Source organism: Rhinolophus sinicus, chromosome 3 (assembly GCF_057876585.1).
Source record: "Rhinolophus sinicus isolate RSI-liver-muscle chromosome 3, RSI-T2T, whole genome shotgun sequence".
Classification (NCBI taxonomy): Eukaryota; Metazoa; Chordata; class Mammalia; order Chiroptera; family Rhinolophidae; genus Rhinolophus; species Rhinolophus sinicus.
Window position 1 is genome coordinate 138,820,004 of NC_142503.1, and position 22,792 is coordinate 138,842,795.

A 22,792-nucleotide genomic window follows, 5' to 3' on the forward strand; every position below is an offset into this window, starting at 1 on the left:
CGGGGCAGTAAGCTGTTTTTGTTTCTCAGCCAAGACTCAGTCATCTCTACTCTCCTTCCCAAGAACCGAGGTGGAGACTGAAAAAACAACATGCAAAAAAGGGGTGATTCAACTTCAAAATGAACCCTGTAGGCAAGTTCAGACCAGAAACTCCCAGAACAAAATATGACTGCCCTTGGCCAGACCCCAAGGGGAGGGCCTGTTTCTACTTAACTTGGAGCATGAAGCCAAGACCTGTGCTGGAGTCCCAGGAAGGCCAGAGTGCAAACCCCCTTGGTGACCTGCAGTGAGTAGCAGATCCACGGAGCCACAACAGAGGGGCCCGAGGGAGGGGCGTGGCGTCAGCTGGGGGGGCGTACAGCTCCCTGACTGATCTGAGTGCTTTTTGGGCGATACCACACTCTCCTGGAAGTCACCTGCCCATGCCTCAATAAAGTTATGCCTCTTCATTTCAGATGTTTTTCATCCCCAGAGAACACTCAGGATGGCCACACACGGCTCAAGAGGGGGATACAGGACCAAATGACCTTTCCGGAGCTCGCCAAAGTGGACCAACACTTCTCAAACTTTCCTGGGTCTGTCAATCCTACCAGTTCCATACATTCTGGGACCCTCCCAGGCATTATGAGCTGTGGGAAGGGGCACGAGGCCCCGGCATCAGCCCAAGTTCCAACGTGTCCAGAACTCTGTGATGCTGGAAATGTTCTGTCTGTGCTGGAAATACATCAGCCACACAGATGGAGACATACATAACAGATGTGTTATACTGATTTTTTTTGTAGTCACTGATTGACTTAATTCTTCTCAATTCTTAGCTAAATTACTGTTTCCCCAAAAAGAAGACCTAATCAGAAAATAAGCCCTAGCATGATTTTTCAGGATGCTCATAATATAAGCCTTACGGTATTTCCCTGAAAATAAGACCAGGTCTTATATTAATTTTTGCTCCAAAAGAAACAGTAGGGTTTATTATGAGCAACCTGAAAAATCATGCTATGGCTTATTTTCCTGATAGGTCTTATTTTCGGGGAAACACGGTATGATCCTCTCATTATTTTCATTAGATTCCACAGGAAGGGGGGAAAGAAGAGACCCAAATCGGCTTGGTGTCTTACTTTATGATGTTTATTATGAGAGCTCTTCATCAGTCCTCATTACAGGCTTTCATCTCCAGCCTTCTCCACACTACCGCAGAGGGCAAAGATAGTCTAGGGAAGGAAGACTACAGTTCGGAACAAACGGGTCATTTCAGAAGGGAAGAAAACACACATTTTTTATTCTATTGCTTCAAACAGATGTGCTACACAGGCAGTGGGAATGGGAAATACAAACACAGCAGGCCAGGAGGGCGGGGCTGGCGTGGCGGAGCAAGTCTCTGCTGCACAGTGGACGGCTGGCCTGATGTTTCACTGCTGCTGCCAGAGGGAGCCTGGTCGGAGCTGGAGCAAACTGGGCCAAGAGCAGCCCTGCTTCTTGTGGCTGGGTGTGGCCCGTTGGGACGGTGGCTCATGCGAAGGCTGCTTGGCCTCCAAAACCTGAGCAGAATCCCGTCTCTGTGAACAGGTGCTGATGGCACGCCCTCCGTCCCTGGAGACCCTCCACAGAGCCTGCCTGGGAGAAGCCTAGTCGCTCAGTAAGTTGGTCTACAGCACAGGCCCAAAACAGTATAGCACTGCGGCTTAACAAGTTTCACATCACGTCAAGGACAGGCCACTAACACAGCGTCAGCGCCGTTAAAGACACTGAAGCCACAGGACTGCACGTCTGTAAAACCCCAGGGAGGACAACGTGCAGGGCCCGCTCCCCGCATGTGCTCAGCCTGCCGCGCTGGACACCCTCCTGGGTGCCTCGAGGACGCCCTGCGGGGGGCAGTGTCACCCCCACCACACACACAGTGCTCAGCGGACCTGGTGGTGAAACAGTCCATACACCCACGTGATGCTTGCTCTCCTGCCTCCTGGAGCACGCTCGCCGTCTCCGAGCACCTCGCAAGCACGCCTGACATCAAGTCACTGTCTGTGCCTAATCTGATCGTTCTCTGTGTGCAGCAGGGAGCCACTACCTACAAGACCCCAGCACAATCCTCCAACCCTGCGAAACAAAGCTGGAGAACGACGGCCAGGCCATGCTGTAAGGTACGGAGATGACACTGGCGGGAAAGACAAAGGCGCCCCAAGCACAATGCACTCCCTCAATAATAAACATCACAAAACTGAACCAGCCTGCCCGGGGCGGCTGGCGGGTGACCCTGCAGCAGGAGTCTCCGTGGACAGCTGCCTCAGGGGTCACCGACCCGGGAGGTGATCCGTCCTCAGGGCTACTGACATCCTCAGCCCCAAGGGGAGGTGCACTGGGCCTTTCCCAGGCCAACAGCGACACTCTCCAAAGCTCCTAGGCATAGAGCACACAGGCCAAGGAGGAGCTATGTACAACATACGCGGCAGTCACATCCCTAGAAAAGAGGACTTCTCCTTGCTTCGCACTTTGCCTTGTTTAAATATTATTCCTGGTGCCAGGAAAACGGGAAAGAAAGCCTGGGTGGAGCAGTGAGGGGAGAGATACAGAAAGAAAACAGTGAGAAAGAAAAGGGGACTGGAAAATAAAGAGACGAGTGGGAAGGCTCCTGGGGAGACACAGGGTGGTGTGGCCGTGGAGAAAGGATTGTAGTTACCTAGAGAACCAGTGTTGGGCCTTGGCAGCTACACGAGCTCTGGTATTGCTCTCTTCTCACAGGCTTGTCAACTGTGCTGAGGGCTCTTTGTGCAGTCAGCCCTGCATGTGTCTTAATAGAAAACTGAATAAACAGGCCTGGGGTTACAAAAGTTCAAGAGTTTCCTTCCTCGGGAGACTGGTATGCAAAGGCAAGTTGCCACCTCCTCAAGTCCAAGCAGGTGTTAAGTTCTCTGGAACTGCCTGTGACAATGGTATAGAAAGTACAAACTAGTCTCTTTTTCTGTTAAAAAGCCGGTGACACCAGACCACGAGTCTGATTAATTCAGAGATGTTCCAGGGCACAAGGGAGCCAGTAATGTCCAAATGGGGAGACACCTGGTGGTGGCAGCAGTCCCTGATTCCCAAGGCCGGTGCCCCTTCCCCTCTGTGGGATGGCCGAGCTGTCCATCTGCTGAATCCTGGGCGTTCTGGGCTCAGGTGTCTGCCGGGTGTACCTCTTTGGAACAGAAGTAGTGCACGACCACTCCATTGGGGTATCTCGCAAATGCGCTGCGGGGAAAGCACATGGCTGGAGAGTGACGACTGCCCCTAAGACAGTGCTTCTCACCTGGAAAAGGCACCTTACCCGGGAGCAGCCCAGCACAGCCCACCCTCACCCCAAAGAGCAGCCTGCCCATAGGGTCTCTGGATTTACGCAGCCACCATCTCTGTCCAATAAGCGGGAAGAGGATGAGGCCCATGGAGTTCGAGTGCATGGGAGTAGTTCCTGTTTAGTCATCAATGTGAAATCCACAGGCAGAGGGGCAGTCCGCCAGCCTGGCTCAGTACTGGCTTACTGAGACCCTCAGAAGAGATCTCAGGCTAATTCTCACAAAGGACACAGAGTTAAGTCTTTCTAAAGAAAAGGATTCTTCCAGCCATGTAAGAAAACGGACAAATCACAATCCTCTGAGGGAAAGGGGATCAACTACAACATAAGCCCTAAAACAGTACGATTCTGGCTCAGCTATTTCCTCAAATCATGAGGCAGCAGGTTGAAAGATCTTTTCCTGCCTTCAAAGATGCATCCTTAAAAGATAAGGACTTTCTCCCACACGCAGCTCACCACACCCACTGGCTCCATCGCAATTTCCAGCTGCCAGCGGGGAAGGGCTGGATGGGCAAGAAGTCAGCAGCCCCTTGCGATTCCCTTTAAAGCTCAGAGCCCACCCCAACAGATAACATGGGCAGCCCTCTGGGGCCTCAAGAACCAATCGTGCCCAGGACAGTCAGCAGCCAGTCAGCAGCCATGCTTTCCGCTGGGGTTAAAGGTCAGACCTCCACCCGAGCATGACCCACCCCAGAGGAGACCCTGCAGAGCTGTGGAGGCGGCTCACCTGTTCCCAATCTTCTTCTTACACACCGTGCACACCTTCTCCTCCGTGATGATGCACTTCACCTGCTGGTGTAAAATCCGCTCTTCCTGGACCTGGGAGGACAGAGACATTGCGGGGAAGTCCCATGAGCTGACCGGCAGAGTCCTCTCATTGAAACAGTTACAACTAACTGTCAAGATGGTTCAAGTTGTGTTCAAGGAACACAGAGCCCTGCCGTTGTCGAAAGAAGCATGTGGTAACTGTCTCACACTAAAAAGTAGCAGCCCACCCTGGGGTTTGCAAGGTTCATACCCGCAGGAATTCTGCATGGAGAAGGTTCTTAAGCACTTGATTGAACCGTTTCTTTTGAGCATTTTCTTCTAAGACTTTTTCCAGAAAGATGCGTATATCGTTAATCAGAGTGTTTGCTGGCAGGAGGTTGAGGGCCTATCGACAGAAACAGAGATGGGAACAGGGTGAGGCGGGACAGAAGTGAGACGCGGAGACGGCTGAAGCCACAGAGCTCGCGAACCCCAGGCCCCTTTCCCATCCCCTTTTCTCATTCCATGTTCCCAGCAGATGCCCTCCAGTTCCCTGAGAAGAACTGACCTTGGTGGTGTCTAGTTTGCTGTGATGCAGCTCGAGAACCTGCAGGGCGGCCTGGAGGTTGGCTTGTGGCTCCAGCAGTTCCAGCTTGATTGGCCCCAGACAGTGAACACTGGGGGGTGACAGGTACATCCGGAGCAGGGACAGGTACACCTGTCTCATACAGGTATAAGCCACGCACGTGAGGCTGGCAGCAACCCTCCCAGACCCCACAGCATGACCACACCTAAAGCTAAGAGAGTAAGTCTACAGTAACAGCTGTCATGGCACATTTAAAACTCATCCTTTTCACCTTTTAAATGATTTTGGTAAAGCAGTCAACTGAAAGTATTAAAAAATTAAGGACTGTGGTTTCCCTGCAAGAAAAAAGCGACTGCCTTGTATTTGTTAACTGCTGACAAAAATGCCAACACTGCAAAATGACTCAGCTGCCTCATTTCCTCTGCTCTGAAGGCTGAAACCCTGTCACATGTTTTGGGAGGTGAGGATTAAGCCAAGAGGAGATGCCGCACTTCCTACTGGTAGCAGTACTACAGGGTTTCTCAGCCTCAGCACTCAACATTTTGGCCCAGATAATTCTTCATTGGGGCTGTCCTGCGTATCGTTTAGCAGTGACTCTGGCCTCCACCTCCTAGGAGTACCCCCACCCCCAGTTATGGCAATCAAAGAGAAATGGACAAATCCGTGTGCCATCTAGACTGAGCACGTATGTGCACCTTCTCAGAACCATCAGATGTTCTTTCTCAGCAGGCTGACCACAGCATTTATTATACAAGGCAGGATTCTCTTGAGAGTAAAGGGACAGCGGTGCTACTCATAATGACCTGGAGGACAACAGATGGAAGCCAGGACTTTCCCAAGCAAACCAGGACATATGGCCATGCTGCCTCTCCCTCAATACACACAGGCAGAATCAATCAGTGCACTGACCCACAGCCTGTCCTGTCTTAGCCACTCATTCATACCAGTGTCACCTGTGGCCTAAGCGAGGCGGTTAGGAATGCTAAGAGGGACAGACATACACACGTGCTGCGCCAGGGCCAGCATCACTACTTACATCTTTGTTGCCATCTTTGTTTCGGTCATAATGCTTGTGGCAGTACCTGCAAGGGAGAAAGTGGTGAGACAAGGCCGAGGGAGGTCGGTCATCGATGCTGCCTGCACGAGCCGCCTAATGAGAGCTGAAATCTGAGGCCAGCACAGGGGGGCTTTTCACTCCTGCTGCAGAGGGGAGGGGGCCGTCGTAGCCTCTCACGCCTCTCCTTGCTCTAGGGGGCCTGCTTTTAGGTCCCTTGGGAGGGGGGGGTGTCGGGGTCAACGTACTCCTCAGCCATCTTTGTATCCTTCAGGACGTGGACATACATGAAGAGAGCTTGTTCATGTTTCCCCATGCGTCCCAGCAGGAGTGCACGTTCTTCTAAGAGGCCTGTGAGGAAAAAGGGATGTAAGTAACCATTGCTGCCATTATGCAGGCACGAGGCCAGGGGCTAAGCTGTTAGAGAGATGGAAACTGGAGAAAATATTTTTATTACTTGGGATTTATTCCAGGGGAAAATTATTAAAATGTAGCAGGGAAGGAGCCGTTTTAGGAGGTACTTTATCCCACCTTTTTCGTGATCGCTTAAAACAGGGCATGAACAGTCATTTCAACAGCCAGGTGCACAGGAAGTACCTCTAATGTGCCAGTCACTTGAAAAGGTACACAAACTCTTGGTCTGCTCTTACTGAGCTTACACATCACACAGATTATGCCAGAATACAAAAATTGCTCAACGACGAACGTGGCCAAGAACATGGATTACGGCAATACGCAGGTGTGAACCTGGCTATCCATTCGCAGGTGGTTCACACCCAAAAGCAACTCCTCCCAATCATGGTACGAAAGTGAGTCCTCAGAGGGTACCGCACAGGAGCACCGGCCTGAAACATGTGGTGTTTCCCTGGCTCAACTGGTGAACGGGAAAGATCAATTTCTCCATTACCTTTAGCTGAAGTGGCTTCTGGACCCAAGCCAGACACTCACCATCAAAAGGAAAATCACAGATGAGCCGGCCTGGATCATAGTAGCTGGAAGTTTCCAAGAACATAAGGAGCTTCTGTCGATATTCTCCCAGTTCACCCTCTTCCTCTCCAGCAGGGACTGGAGTTTTGCCTTTAAGGGAAACCAAGCTCAACATGAAAGGATGCTGTCAGGCAGCAACATGGGGTCATCAAGAAAAACGAGGGGGATCGGGTTCAGTGATGTCACCACAATGATCAGAAGGGGCCTCCAGAAAAAAAAAAGGGGGTGGGGTGGGCCTCCAGAGTGGTTTTCAGTGGTACTCTTATGGTCTCTACATGGCTCCCAAACATCAGCTTGAGGTTAAAAAAAATAAATAAATAAAAAATGGCTGACTAGAGAAACACTCTGGTAGGCAAACCTGTTTCTTATCTTGAAGACAGATATGCTCCTTGCCCCTCCTCCAGGGGTGACGCCCAGAGATGTCCAAATCCAGGCATGAACTACAGAGTCTCACGTGCTGGGCTCCTCTGAGGAACCTCCTGCCCACCTGAGACCCACAGAGAAGTCTGCTTCCCTATGTCACACACAGGACCCTCAGGTCCCAGCTCGCCTCTAAGGCTTGGGGCCACGTGGCTTTCTGTGAGAACTGGTACCTGCAGGGAAGGACAGGAGATACTCCTTCATCAGACCTTGCACCTTATCACAGTACAGCTGGATCAGGCAGTTGTGGAACGGAGAGCCCGTCTCCTCCCAAACATGGATGACGTGTTCCTGAGGTGAGACGTAGGTCTGTCTGGTACCCTCAATGCTATGACCCTGCCACCCAGTCTCCCTCACATTTTTAAGGCCCAACAGGTCCCATCCAGATTGTCCCCCAATTAAGATGCAAAGATTACCAAGGGATAGCTCTTCTAAGACCACTGGGAAATTTCACAATACAACCCAGCAACATTGGGAATTCTTTTCTTGATTTCCAATCTAAGCTCTGCTATTAATTTAGTCTCATAAGCCTCCAAATTAGCCCACGTAATTAAGGTTAAATATTTGCATTCTGGTACTTAAAATCGATTTGGTTGTCCCGTGGTCACAGTTGACTTAGGTTGTACAAATATGACTTTGAAATGTTTTTCTTGAACATGCTTCTCTTTTATCTCTCTGTACTTTACCTAGGTTTAGAAGGTATCAACAAAAAGTGACATTTCCAGTTTGGCCTACTGGGATCTCTTTCTTCAGAGGATGTTAAAATAACCCCCTTACTTACATTTTTACCAATCCCCAAGTGACACAAACCCCAATCTGAACTGCCTAATAACTGACCCACACGGTTCTGGATCCTGGGTTTGAAGCTTTTTAGTTCTGACCAAAAAATATCTTACCAAATAAGGAATAGCCAGACCCTTAAAATTTTCTACTAAGAAGCCGAGCACGCGGTCTCGTGGCAGGGACTCCACCTCTGGGAGGTCTTCGGTAAATATCTGTTGAAACAAACCCGAGCTTTAGCACAGAACCACCTGACTGCAACGCATTCACGCGAGTGGAGGGGTCAAGTGGACAGACTTTGGGAGGGGAAAGGCATACAAGAAGGCATCTGCAGCCAGTCAGTGTGAAACAGACTAGCTGCAGGTCTCCTGACGCCTGTGCAAGGCTCTTTGCACAGGCACCAGACCTGCGGCCTAGTCTGTCCCACAATGACTACACTGGCACTTCATGTTTCCCAGTCTACTCTTCTGAACACCAGATAAAACTGCACGGATCCATCCTCCCCCTCCATCCATCGCTGTCCTGAGTATAATCAGGACCAACCGGAGAGCCAGAGACCAAAGACCTCCCGTGACTTACCTTTAGGCCATCCTCTGGAAAGTCTCTCAGCACCCACATTGAGTAGGAAAAAATCAAGTGAAGGTTTTCTGTGCCTAGGAGGAAAAGACTTGTCTGCAGGTGAGGCCCACACTGCCCATAGGACGAGGAAGGCAGGTGCCCAGGCTCCCTAGAATTTGTTTTCCAGAGAAGACAGCTCTGTCTAAGCATCAGCCACTCAGGGCTGCTCAGTCCCCCTGAGCTGGCTTATTACCAAGGGGCTGTCATGGTTCCACCACTGGGGGACTTTTACTCCAGCTGGAGGCACAAGATGGGGAAACACAAGGAGGGAAGGGACCACCCAGGCAGGATCAGAGATGGAGGGAGATCAGGTCTGTTTGAACACAATCCCTTTCCCACTCCGCTTTCACAAGCTGGACTTACCCAGATGCTGCAGATATTGTACTGTCCTCTCATGGCCTTTCAGAGGGGAGTTTGCTTTCTTGGACTGGTCCACCAGCACCTGCAGAGCTGGCCACGAAGCCAAAGAACATGGGCGTGAGACTCTTCCAGAAGGCTCATCCCCATGGGAGGTTTATCACCCCCGAGTTTCCCCTGTCAATGTACAGAGACCCCCCCGAGATCAAAGGAAGCCCTGCCTCCAGTCACCTTTCTCATGGAGCCCCTTCTTCTCGTACAGGATTATCAGTTCACTGTACTTGTGAGCCTTCTTCAGCACATGTTCACTCTCTTCGATGTGGCAGTGATTGTTCTCCAGGCGCAGCAAGGGGGCCACCAGGGCCACGTTCGTCTGCAGAGGAAGCAGGACTTCAGCGGAAACTGCTTCCTGGGGAGCCGCACCCTTACCCAGCCAAGGCCTACTATAGGCTGAAAGGCCAGGGATGTAACACAAGCAAGAGAAAGCAAACCACCCCTTTTCAGGACTACAGGCAGCGGCTTTTAGAGCATTTATGCTCTTTCTACAACATGTTTTAATGGTTTGTGTTTGTTGCTTTGCGGGGTGGGGGATATTTTCTTTGAGAAAATATTGTTCATCTTGTAGCACTAACCCTAATCTTACGGAGAAGAGCAGCCCACTGGAGGACCCTGGGTCAGTATCTTGCCTTATCCTCTCAATTCCAAGAAGCTCAAAGGCATGAGGCAAAGACTAGGGCGTTTCCATTATCAAACATTTCACGTTTACTAGCAGCAGGCAGCACTTGCCCAGTTTCAGGGGCCTGGAGGATTGTGGGTAGCCGAGTACTCAGAGAACTCACATGGAGGTAGCACTTGAGCAGGGTGGTGTCAATGATTTGCAGCAGCTTCTTCTTGGATTTGATGGTGGGAGTGCCTTCCATGAGCGGGGAGGTGCTGGACTGGTGATCAGAGTCATTCAGCTTCTTTACCAATTGGCTTCGTTTCTGCAAAGGCCAAAAATGTGGGATCAAGGCTAGGACTACACTTCCTTTATCATCTGATCTTCCAGATAATTTCAAATACCTCCAAATCAGCTCACACCTATCCACACATTAGATCTCACATTAGCACACAATTTTTTTATTCACAGTTTTAATATTCACAGTTTCTTTAAAATTTAAGTATATTTATGATATATTGCTCAATTGTGCATTATGGTTACAGTTCAACTCAGATGACAATTTTTAAATCATAGAATCATTTGGTTGCGGGAAATTTTAAAAACTGAAAATGACATATTTTTGTTCCAGAGATATGACAGATTGATGGAGTGATCAAGGAAAGATTTTCAAGCATAAAATGTATATATTAGGATCAAATTCTATGGAATGTGAATAAAATTTCAAGGAGTGAAAGAATCAATGTTAAATTTTATTTTTTGAGAAAAACTTTAAAAAAAAATAACTGAAATCCATGGAGCATTTTTAATGTAACATACACGATGCTCAGATTTTCCTCGACACACAGATCTTCCTCATTTAATCTTCAGCAGACTCCCTGTCATAGTCCACAATATTTATCAGGGATCAAAACTGCCAAATTGCCAGACATGCACTAATAATTATTATTGAGTATTTACCACACACCAGGCACTATGCCAAGTACTTTATACATTATCCTACTTTAAACCTAAAACAAATGCAGGTATTATTATCCCCATTTTAAAAGTGAAGAAACCAAGACACAGATATTAGATACCTCATAAGTAGCAAAGGCAGATTTCAAATTAGGGTCCGATTCCAAAGCCCACGTTCTTATTCTTTTTTTTTCAATCAACTTTATTGAGGTATAAATTATATACAATAAAATGTACCCCTTTTAAGTGCACTATTGGATGCAGTGTGACAGATATGTACTAAATGCACGCAATCACCAGTCTAGTCAAGGAATAGAACATTTCTATCATCCCAGAAAGTTCCCTTCCCAAACAATCCCACTCACCCCCTAACTCACTGAAACAATGTCTATCACTAGAGATTCGTTTTTACCTATTCTAGAACTTCATATAGTGAAATCATCCAGTTTGTATTATTTTGTGTCTGGCCAGGCCCATGGCCTTATAGGCGCTACCGTCTCTCGGGCACAATAGCAGTGATGGTTAACTTCATACATCACAAACATCGGTGGGGACACCGGGGAAGAATGTGTGCCTGGAGTTCTAAAGCTAAGACATTGTAAATCGAAGGCCTTCTGGAGAGCCAGAGGCTTGGGAGACATTCTGCCCCAGGAACCTTTTTCATTTGACACATGGGCTATGCAGTGTGCTGAGAGAGACAAGTTTGTGTGCTCCTTACTGGCTACCAGCCACAGCCGGGCGCTCCTAGGACCCAATGTCAAGGAAGTGTCAAGGCTACGCCTGCCCGATCAGACCTGAGGGACACCAATTGACCCAGAAGAGGTGGCAGGAAGCTGGCTTACAATTTTCCTATAATACTTTTCTGTGCCCTTACAAAGGTCTGAAGAACACTTAAAAGGAAAAAATTTACTAAGTTCTCTGACTCCGAATAGGTGCACAAGAAATACATAATAGCCTTCCGCAGAAGAAATGTGGGGTTAAGAAGCTTCAGTGAAGATATGAGTTTTAGCTGACTTTAAAATTTCACTTATCTGTCCATAACAGTAAATTGAAAAAATTTAAATCTAAATACTTCCCCTAAAAAAAACACACTATGTTATAGATTATTTATTGACGAAAGATCTTTCTCAATATATGGCTCAATATTTTAAAAGTAAGCTATGAAACAATATAGTTTTATATCCATTTGTAATAAATAAACCAACAAATAAATAAATAAAAACTAATTCACAAATACATATAAAAGTCTAGAAGAACAACACCGAACTATTAGTTACTTTTTTCTGGGTTCTACGGAGAAATATAGGTGATTTGTATATTTTGCCTTATACTTTTCTGTGTTTTTCCAAGTTTTCTGCATTGAGCAGGTATTTTTTCCAAAATTATGTATGCTAAAAGGTTGTTTTAAAATACTTACTCTTTTCTATCAACTAAAATGTACCCCTTTTACTTCCTGAACAGCTTAGTTGTGAATTTGCAGAAATCGAGTGTGTTTCTTGGTATCAGGATTTGGCAAAACAAAACAACAACAACAACAAAAACCCAGCTCAACAGTACAATTGAGCAGGGAGAAGCAGCAGAAAGATATGTGCCACTCAGACTTAACTTCTACAGCATTCCTTTCTGTAATGCCTGTGGCATTACAGAAAGCCCTCAATTCTCTGCCAAAAGGAAGCAGGTCTTGGAACTCCCAGGTAAACTCCTCCATACACCTCCGTATTATACCGACCTGTGTCAGGTAGTCAATCAGCGCCAAGTGAGCCTTCTCCAGTTCAGCCCCGGAGAGCACAGGCAATGGGTTAGGATACTGCAGCTGCTTCCTGTAGTCTGTGGGCAGCAGGTCTGGGTACAGGCCCATCACGTGGGTAGGATCTATAGAAGGTAAAGATGATTCCCCAGGAAAAAGCACAGACATTGAAGGATACAATAAAACAAGTTCCAGACTGATTATTTTCAAAAAAGAATGACTCTAAGTTCACACTCAGTGGGCTGGCTATACGTATAGCTTATAGTTTGAGCTCTATTTATATATATTTCACGAAAACATCACAAAAATGGCTTGACTATATTTTAAGTCACAGACACATACACGTACACAGAATTAGCACTGAACATGTATAAACTCTCTTAAAGTACAGGAGAAAAAAGTTTCCCAAGGGAAAATTGATAAGACATTGAAGTTGAAAAGATCACTAAAGTGAAAAATAAAAACTTATATGTCAAAAAAGGAATATTACTAAAACAAAAAGACCAGACAACACGCTAGGGTAAAAAACTGCAGCACATATGGCAAAAGGCTAATAGGTTGATTACATAAAACAAATTCACATAAATTGGTAAAAAACAAAACAAAACAAAAAACCCATAAGATTTCATTCAGTAAATGGGCAAAAGACATGAACAACTAACAAGAGAAGAATATAAATTAGTAGGAAAATGTCCTGCTACATTAAGAATCAAAGCATTAGCAATGTCAAAAAGTGACATTTATATCCATTTAATTAGTAAAAAATTACTTTTATACAAGTGCTAACAATGTGTGAAACTGAATAACCCTTACTTACACTGCTAAGGCAAAAAATACTGCTACCTCAAGAAGTAAAACAGCACTCAGACTCTCTAATTCCACTTCTAGGAGTTGATCCTAAGAAAATAATCCAAAAGATGAGGGAAAAACAACATCTCTATGAACAAGTAATGTTACAAGCATTACTTGTAACTGCAATTTCAGAAACAATGTAGAATTCCTTCAACAGAAAAATAAAGTATTTTTCCTTCAACTGATAGAGTATTATGCAATCATAACAAACTATAATTATGAAGGGTCCCAGCAACATGGAAAAAACAGCGATAACAATTTTTAAGTGACAAAAGCTATGAAAGTGTATTGTAATTGTTAAAATGTATACATGAAAAGAAGCTGGCATGAGGCAGAGACAAGGTTGGAGGTGAAGTTTTTCCTTGATGCTTTAAATAACCTTTTTTACTAGTATTGCTTTATTTTCATTAAAAAAAAAATGGAGGAACATTCCATCATGGACCCAATTTCTACACCCACTGACCAAAAGAGAAATGTTACACAGCCTCGCCTTGAACCTTCCAGAATCCACATCATCCCCAAGTCATTGTGTCTGGTCACAATATTTCTGCATAGCCAGGAAGATTGTTCTTCAAGATCAGAGAATTGTGATAATATGAAAAAGACAATCGCAAGAAGGGGCAACTGAACAGAACAGTTGGCAGTGCCATGTGACAGTGCATGGAGGCGCAATGTGAGCAAAGCAGACAGCTGCTGGGGACCCTCCATGAACATGGCCCTCACTGAGGCCTCGTCCAGCCTCGTCCACCTCCTGCCACCAAGGTGTGTGTCAACAAACGTGGCTCTAATCACACTGTTCTACTTAAAACCTTATGCTATCACCTGAAGCCTACCAAACAAATCCATACTCCCTTGGGACATTCAAGAGCCTCTAAACTCTAGCCCCAGTGTCTCTTTCTAGTGTGATCTGGCAACCACCACAAACGTCAGCCCGGGCGCTGGTTCACAGGCCCTCAGACACGACTGGGGCCTCTTGCTGCCGCACTTTCTTTTACCTTCCACTTTCCTACTCATACGCCAGGGCCCGGCTCTCCCCCGTCCTCCTGGGCAGACCTCCTCACTCACTTCTCTACGCTCCTGGAGAACTTCTTTCCACGTACCCTAATGTTTTACTGAGCCGCTTTATGTGCAAGCTCTTTGTGGACACAGAACGTGTCTTATTTATCCCTGAAGCCTAGGATGGAAGACAGAGCTGGGCACTGACAATGCTCAGCTGACCCGCCTGTGGGGGCAGCGCGTTCTCTGAGTCCAGCTGAATCCCCAGTACAATGCAGACATGTAATTAACAGTGGAATTAAGTCCCTTACAGAACAAAGGATACAGATCAACTCTGCCCTAGGCACACAGATCTGGATCTGACGGTCCCCGCATTCTTCTAGCCTCACTCATTGCATTTGTCCTAGCTATTCCTTCTGCCTGGAATGCTCTTCCCCAGACATCTGCAGGGCTCATTAAATCATCTACTTCAGGCCATAAGTGAAATCTCTCCTGCCCAGAGATGCCTTTCCTATTGTACCTTAACATGCAATCCTAACTCCTATCTTTAGTACTCCATATCCCCTTTCCCCTGCTTTATTATTCTTAGTACTTATCAATTCCCAATATATTATAATTTTGCGTATTTATTTTGTTGTCTGTCCCTTCCGCATCAAAATATAAGCCTCACTGCTTGGCACCTAGAATAGTCTTCAGCACATGGTAGAAGCTTGATAAAACTTTTGTTGAGTGACAGAATACATAAGTAATGAAAATAGTATCTGAACCAATCCTACAGTCTAAGGCTCAATTTCAAGATCTAAATATGAGTTTCAAGAAATGTAAGAGCTACCTCGCTCACACTCTTGCCATTCCACACCATTACACTCAACCACCAAGACCCCAACTCCCAAGGCCTCAAGGCAGGACTCTTCTCATCAAGCCCTCTTGCAAACACCTGTAATGCTTACTTTCTATTAGGTGGTGCAAAAGTAATTGCGGTTTTTGCAATTTTTTTTTAGCCTTTTAAACCGCAATTACTTTTGCACCAACCTAATACCTTGCCTTGGAGCTTTTTATGTACAAGTTGTAGGATGCCACAAGGAAATAACTGGTGGTTCTTAAACATTTTTAGGCTCTTAGATGTCATAGAGAATTTGATAAAAGGTATAGATCCTCTCTCCAGAAAAACCCACAGAGGAACAAAATTTTACATCAAGGGTGGTTCAGACTTGCTAAAGCGCACTCACAGGCCCTATGTCCCCAGCGGGAGGAGACAGAGCTTCTTCCTGGTTCACAAGGGGTAGAAATATGACACCCTTAGAGAGGCCTATCTGTGGAACACAAGAAAGGGAGGAGCAAGAAAGCAAACCTGGGCCCAGTCCATCCTGCACTAAGGGGACGAGGGGACCCTGGGCCTGGTAGTATGACGCCCCAGCTATTCCAGACTGTTCTCTGCAGCCAGTCCTCCCTCTGACTCAGAAGAAACATTCCTCCACAAAATTTCTGAATCCCTGATGCAGTCTTCTGACTTGGCATCCCAGGTAAAGTCTGTTCTGCTATAACCCGAGTCCCTTTAATGTGAATTAGCTCATGCACAGTTGGTAAGTGGGAGAACAACGGCAGTATGAAGGCAAAAGCTTTGTTGGTTTGTGTGCAATATTCCCCAGCATGTTAATGTTTTGAAGTGACCAGGGGCAAGCGTTCTCAGAATTAAAGAGAAAGCCTTCCTTAACTCAACAGGAAGATCTAAAAAAAAAAGGGCTGAAAATCCTATGGAAGTGCCCTCTTTTAGTGCAAGTAGTGGCTGGTTAGTGGCTTCAATAACCACTATATTATTGCAAACACCACTTTTCTTAACATTAAGTGAAGCCATCTGGGGAAGCTGAGAATAAAAATGAAGCAAAGATGTTTTCTCCATATTAATTTTTGGGGGAGTCTCATAAAGAAGTCTATACCCAGGATCAGATTTTTGACTTTGATGAAACTAGTTTCTATTAGCAGCCAATGTTCCCCCAGATCTGTACCTCACAGGAAAAAGCACATCCCCAGGGTTTATCATGTTGGGTACCAACAACAGTGGGAATTCAATATTAGTAGAATTGTTATTGTTTTTATGAGTGCTCTGCTTACAAAGTTGCCTAGGTTCAGTGGTCCGCTCCAAACTTATTTTTCTCATAAGCCGTTATTTTTCATATTTATTATAGAATATAAAATTTGCAGGACCACATTCAAGGTATTATAGCAAAAATGCCTGTACTTCAAAACACATTAAAAAAAGGGCGGCTCTGGGTGCCATGTATGAATATTTTGGCCCTTGGAAAGGGATCTAGCCTCCCTACTACAAGTAAATAAATAGATTAGTCTCACGTGACTTTGGTTAGGGTCAGCCTGTCACCAGTGTTATGATCTCTAGATTTACTAAGAATATTCACTACTGGACCTGAGGACCAGACCTTAGACCAAGACCAGTCAATGGACGTGCTGCCCGAGAGGTCCAGTCAATAGCCAGCTGCCCCCTAAACAACACTGCCACCAGCAGACATCTCCTCCTGCTACTGGAAAGGATCCACTTGTGCCTTATCTTTCCTACTAGATTGTTCTTTGACAGCAGAATTCCTGCCTGATTATTTCTGCTTGGGGCCCAACAGAGTGCACTGCACTCTCTAGGAGTTCAGTACATATTTGTGGAATGAATAAATTAAAAGGTAGCAGCCTCATTAGGATTGAATTCAGAGCTTTGAGTTGGGGTTCAAGTATTGTCGGTACATGGAAAAAGGATCAAATTACCACAGCAGTTCTGTCTTATTATTCCAGTGTCTTTCCAAAGGGCTGATGGGACACTGAAAATAAATGCCCCAACTGAGTTCATTCAGAGGATGAACAGTAGATTCTTGCGGATTTCAGGTTTCCAGCTTCCATCCCCCTTCTTAACTTATTTCCTTTTGGCAAGCTCCCTCTTCCGTACCATGTGTAGTCTTGGTGAGAGAACAGTTCTAGGCACCTACCTTTGCCTTCAGAAACAGAGAGGGGGGCCACACCTCTTTTCCCACCCCTGGTGCAGGCAGAGGGAGTGAGATCATGACCTAATCCTAGACAATCAGATCCCCTTGATCTTGAGAAAGTGATTCAAGGACGACAAGCAGTGTAACACACACCAATATCCTACACGCTCCTCTTATGTGATGTGGGGTCTGTGTTCCCTTGCCTTAAACCTGGAAGGACCCTTGTAAATCAACATAAATGGTGGAAGTGACGGTCCTAGAAGGCAATGAGGCCTCCACCGAGGTCTCTCAGATTGCTCACTCTGGGAAAAGCCAGTCACTCTGCCTGAGGACACTCAAGCAACCTTGTGGAAAAACCCACCTGGACAAAAACGGAAGCCCCTGCAGGCCACCACCAGCACCAACTTGTCAGCTATGAGAGTGAGCCACCTTGTGGGTCCTTTAGCCCTGTCAAGACTTCAGATGACAGTAGCCCGGATGACATACAAGTGCAACCAAATGAGAAATGCCCGGCTAAGTCCTTCCCAAATTCCTAACTAATAGACACTGAGAGGTAACAGATGATTTGTTATTTTAAGCTACTAAGTTTTGGAGTGGTTTATTACATGGCATTAGATAGTAAGACAAGCTGGTAGGGGACACTTTTTTTTGAGGATGCAACAATAGGGGAGGTGGTGGCTGCAACAGCTAAGGAAGTGGCTGAGCCAGTAAAGGACTGCCTAGCATCCTCGGCACAAAGGGACTACTGGCCGGCTTCCTGTTTCCTGCTGGGGGAGCTCCTTTGGTTCCTATCACTCCTGAGCCTGGCCCCCCATTAACTTTGTGGGTCCCTCTACTTGCCATTCTCCTAATATTCCAATAAACCATGCTTAATTTATTCAAATACTGCTTAAATTATCCAGAACTGGTCTCCATTGCTCACACCAAGAACCTTAACGGATATAAGGAGTTACCGCAGTTCATTACTGGCCAAGGCTGAGGGAAGGTGGAAAAAAGGCAAAGCAAAGAAGAGCAGAAAAGAGGGGATAAATAATAATATGATATAGAGTCAAACCAAATATATATAGATTGATCCTAGTTAAGCAAAAATGGAATTTACAGAAATGGAAAGTTTAATAATAATAGCAAACACTGAATTGGCACTTATTAAGTACCACACACTGTGGTAAGTAGTTTACATAATCTTCACAGCAACACTGTATTATTATTTGCCCTGTCTTGCCGAAGAGAAAACTAAAGCCCAGAGAGGTCCAGGAATTCTGCCTGAGGCCAGGCAGTCTGACTCCAGAGTGCCTGCTTCTCACCATGATGGTCTAATGTCTCACGAGCTTTTAGGACACAGAGCAAAGGAAGGGCTTCATGGCACTGCCCTGTGTTGGCACTCAAAAACGACCTGCTGTTTAATCCTACTAAGGTCAAGTCAGGGATTTTTGTATAGACAGCATTCAACAAATACTAGATAATCAAATACACATTTGTTGAACTGATAGTTTTCCGTTACCTTTCTCTAATGGCAAGGGCAAATCATCCTGGAAAATTGGAAGTCTGTCTGTATTTATGGGTAAGACCAAATTCATGAGATGAGCACTATAAATATGGAACCACCATGGACGGCCACCCACAGGATCCTGTCAGGTATGAGAATCAATTCAGATGAGCCTACACTTTCCCCTTTCTCAGAAGTCTGGTGTCATCTGCCCCGCCCTTTCCAGTTTTCCCCTCTTGCCCTTAGTTCCTTATCCTAAGGCCACGCCCACTTGTTACCTGTGCCAAGCTTAGCAAAGACCTGCATGGACTCATCAAAACGCTTCTGGCAGAAGAGGTTGAAGGCATACAAGTTCTTGATGTGATGGATCTGTTGCTGCTTTTCGCTATCCGAGTCATCTTTCATTTCCTAATAAGAAAACAGAATAGGTAAGAGCTCACTCACTCGACAAGTACTTACTCAGTGTACACTAGGTATTAAACAATATCCCTGGAGGTACAAGTGCCAATATGTATAGACCACCACATGGCATCTGCCTCACAGGCTGCCCTTACAGTCTAACCATAAGACCGATCAATAATTATGCAGTTAAAATATAACAGGGTTTCTACAAAATGTACCTGACCAGTACTTCTGAAAACTGTCAAGGTCATGAAATGCAAGGAAAAACTAAGAAATCTTCACAGATCAGAGAACACTAAGGACACATGACAACTAAATGCAATGTGATTTCTGGAATTCAACCTGGAACCGAAAAAAGGACATTAATGGAAAAGCTGGCAAAACCTGCACAGGGTCTAGAATTTAGTTTAAAAACAAAAAAAATCAAAACCAAAACAGGGTATGAGTGATGACAGAAGTACATGGAAGGGTATACAACTTAGGCTGAGCGGTGGGTCCGGGAAGGATTCTCGGAAGAGTTTAAACTGAGGCATAGAGAATGAGCTGGAGTTAGCCAGGTGAGGCCACACAGCTGACAGAAGGGAGGGGAGGCAGATAGTGTGTTCCTAGAAAAGAGGACAGCACATGTGCAAGGCCCTAAAATTCTGGAGAAAGAACACAGCATGCTCGAGGAATAAAAGACACAGCACAACTGGTACAGTCGGGAAAGGTCCTGTTCACAGTAAAAGCTAAATAAATACGGCTATTTATTATCTCTATTTCTTCCTTGTAACCTTTTCTTCCCCGTGTCTTTCTTATAAGTAATCTTTACTAAATTTAATTTCTTCCTTCAAAATGTCTCTCATCTTTTTCTCTTCCTTTCCTCTCCTTTTCCGTTGCCATCACCCTAGTCCAGACCATCAAACTGCAGCCACACCTGGTCCACGGTCTCCTGCTAGATGCTGTAAAGGCTTTCACAACCTGGTGCAGCCTCCTTACCGCGCTGATTCCCAGACATTGAAGCCATGCCCTCCACTCCAGCCAGGATGGGCTCCAGACTTCCTGGAAAGACTTGTTTCCACTTCTTGAGCTTTCTCGGGCTATTGAATGCTCCCTGTTCCTGCTCCTGATTTTACCTACCCTTAAAGGGTCCAACCTTAGGATGCCTTTTCTAGCCCGCAAGGAACTGGCCCTTCTCTAATATTTGGCTCTACATTTTGTCAATACTGTAGTATTAATTGCTCTCGAAGGTTTCATGTATGTTCTTTGATTTATTTAAATAAAAGATAGGTTCCTCAAGAGCTAAGATGTTATCAACCAACCTTCTTTCGTCACAGGGCAAACCTCCTAGTAAGTACAAGCCTAGAAAAGAGAAGGGAAAATGGAAACCCGTTTCCGTCTTCTCTACTAAAGATTAAACAGATAATCTGCAGCAGGAAGTTCAAGCAAAAGACCCAAGACCTTCCGTGTAAGAGAAATACAGATACTGAAAAAGCTATATCCTGCATGATACCCTTTTTTATTAAGTTCAAAAACTAAATACATATTCAAGCAACATATATGTAAAAGATTAAACAAAAAAAATTTTAAGGACAGTATACGTTATACACAAAATTTTGGATAATGGGTATGTCTGGAGGGGAGGCAGAGGGATGGGATGGGGAGGAGAATATAGGTTATACAATTTCTTTTTCTTGGGTAGGATGGTGGGTGCATGGGTAGTCATTAATTTTTAAATGAAAATAAAAGAATATTGGGCAATGCACGAGTGCAAAATAACAAAATTGTAAGATGCTGAAATTAAATGATAATTTTTATGGGATGTTAAACACGCCCAACTATTAAGATTGGATTTTTTGTTTGAAAGCCAGAACTCATACATCCAAAATAAATGTTGTTATTCAAAAGTATCTACTGTATGTACCTATAAACATATGTGGACTGAAATGTGTGACTACTGCTTTCCTTTCAGAAATAATTTACAAGATACTCTAAGAACTTAAATTTTTCTACCATCTTCATAAAAATGTCTTCTCTTTTACCAAATTACCACCATCTGGTTTAATGACTAGGAAAGGCTCAGAATGACTTTCGGTTGTTTCCTAAAATCAAATGCACCCTCTACAGATGACAGTAATCACCACTGGGGACATTTAAAAGAGTAAGACAGGCCTCAGAAGTCAGCGTCCAAGCAGCCTGTGGGCCACGGGAGCATTGCTGGAACCAGGTCGCGGGCACGACTTTGCTGTGAACATCATGCAAACCAAGGAGCCAGAAAAAGAAAAGTGCAGCCCTGCGGAAGGCAGCAGCTTGAGGTGGCTGCAGAATGCAACCTGCTTGTCCAAACCCAGAAGTCCACTGTTGAAAGAGATTCTGAAACGCCCCCAAATGGTTGCATTCAGAATGTAATCTTACATTTACGATTGTTACTTTTCTCTAATATTTGCATTATCTTGAATTTTTCAAGGCCGGACCACATCTATTAAATTATTTTCTTCTATTAATTCTGTGAGGTGCTATCATTATAAGTGGCATTCCATCTACATTTGACAGATAAGCAAACTGAAAAAGTGAAATCACTTACATAGATACTTTAAGGCAGTCAGACCCTGAACCCAAGCCCTCTGACTTTCAGCTCCATGCTTATTCTACCAGGCCAAACATAAACAACTAAACCCAAATTACCTACTTTAGAGAACAGTGAGGAAGGCAGGCTGACACCCAAATCTCAGAAGCAAAACTTACTGCAAGCTGCAGAGCCAATTCAAACTGCTTGTCCTGGAGAAGCTGTTGGATTTGGGTTGCCATGGGGACAGGAATGAGTCTCCAAACAAAATGATTGCTGGCCACATAGATAATGTTTGATCTGCAGGCAGGATTAAAAACATCAGCAAAAGAGTACAGGCTTTATGATGACACAGGTGACTTTAAAGCTTTGGAATAATATGGCAGCTCAGTGAAGACAGAAATCCCTTACCCTCCGGAGGAAATGAAACGGGGCCTTTGCAATTCAATGCTCTGGACCAGAAGCCTCGGCTCAAACGTTCGGATCTCCACATATCGAGGCAACACTGCAATGATGTAGGGAGGCTGGTGTTCTGTGCAAGAGAGAACGTCTGGAGTTGTAGTTCTGGTCTAAGGCTTTAGGTTTATGGACTGTTTCAGTTGCCATTTCTAAGCTGCATTTAAACGAGATCTCCAAAATGCCCACTAGTCAAATACCAAGCCAGGATTCTACAAATGTGATATACGAAGACAAAAAGATTGTTCGCCTGAGTGATGCCAAGAGAAATCTCTTGCACAAAAAGGATACATCCAGCTTTGCTGAGAGTGACCTGATCCCATGCCGACCGTTTCCCCCAAAGAACTGGGTGGAAACTTCGCTTGCTCCTTTCTCAGCAGCCACAAAGCTAGGCCAGGCAAAGGCCAGCTACAGCTGCCTCTAACAACTTATCAGTGGGAAATCAAGGTTGCATAACCTCTTCTTTCATTCTCTTACGAAGGGCAAGAGAAGGGCAACTTGTTTTTTCCCTAAAATTATGCTAAAGAAAGAGTTCCACATTTATGGCCAATATTGTTTCTGCTCGAGATTTCCACAGGGAAAAGATGCAAACCTCCACTTGATGTTTAATGGTTCACAGAGAAGGCAGCTGGATGGCATTCTCAGCGTAGCTGTTTCCTGCCACTTACATGAGGTAGCTAGAGTGTCAAATTCACAAAAACAGAAAAGTTGAATGGTGGTTGCAAAGGTCTAGGGGACAGCGAAATGGTTGTTGTTTAATGGGTACAGAGTTTCAGTTTTACAAGATGAAGCTCTAAAATCTGTTGCATGACAATGTGAATATACACAATACTACTGA

General features: G+C 45.3%; 1 protein-coding gene across 3 annotated transcripts in view; it reads right to left on the minus strand.

The window, feature by feature from the left end:
- Nucleotides 1–1,107: 1,107 nt before the first annotated feature.
- The window catches only part of VPS39 (VPS39 subunit of HOPS complex), a 42,449-nt gene continuing 20,764 nt past the window's right edge, over nt 1,108–22,792 (minus strand). For all 3 annotated transcript variants that reach the window (XM_019725417.3, XM_074327876.2, XM_019725418.3), the window contains 17 exons: nt 21,910–22,030; nt 21,678–21,798; nt 18,830–18,959; nt 12,216–12,358; nt 9,711–9,854; nt 9,103–9,244; nt 8,878–8,964; nt 8,476–8,549; nt 8,013–8,111; nt 7,290–7,407; nt 6,658–6,786; nt 5,958–6,060; nt 5,692–5,737; nt 4,638–4,787; nt 4,341–4,475; nt 4,050–4,141; nt 1,108–3,222 (listed from right to left, as the gene is read on the minus strand). In XM_019725417.3, the coding sequence (XP_019580976.2) occupies nt 3,147–3,222; nt 4,050–4,141; nt 4,341–4,475; nt 4,638–4,787; nt 5,692–5,737; nt 5,958–6,060; nt 6,658–6,786; nt 7,290–7,407; nt 8,013–8,111; nt 8,476–8,549; nt 8,878–8,964; nt 9,103–9,244; nt 9,711–9,854; nt 12,216–12,358; nt 18,830–18,959; nt 21,678–21,798; nt 21,910–22,030 (1,910 nt within the window). In that variant the 3' untranslated portion in view covers nt 1,108–3,146. The remainder of the gene's footprint in view (nt 3,223–4,049; nt 4,142–4,340; nt 4,476–4,637; nt 4,788–5,691; nt 5,738–5,957; nt 6,061–6,657; nt 6,787–7,289; nt 7,408–8,012; nt 8,112–8,475; nt 8,550–8,877; nt 8,965–9,102; nt 9,245–9,710; nt 9,855–12,215; nt 12,359–18,829; nt 18,960–21,677; nt 21,799–21,909; nt 22,031–22,792) is intronic.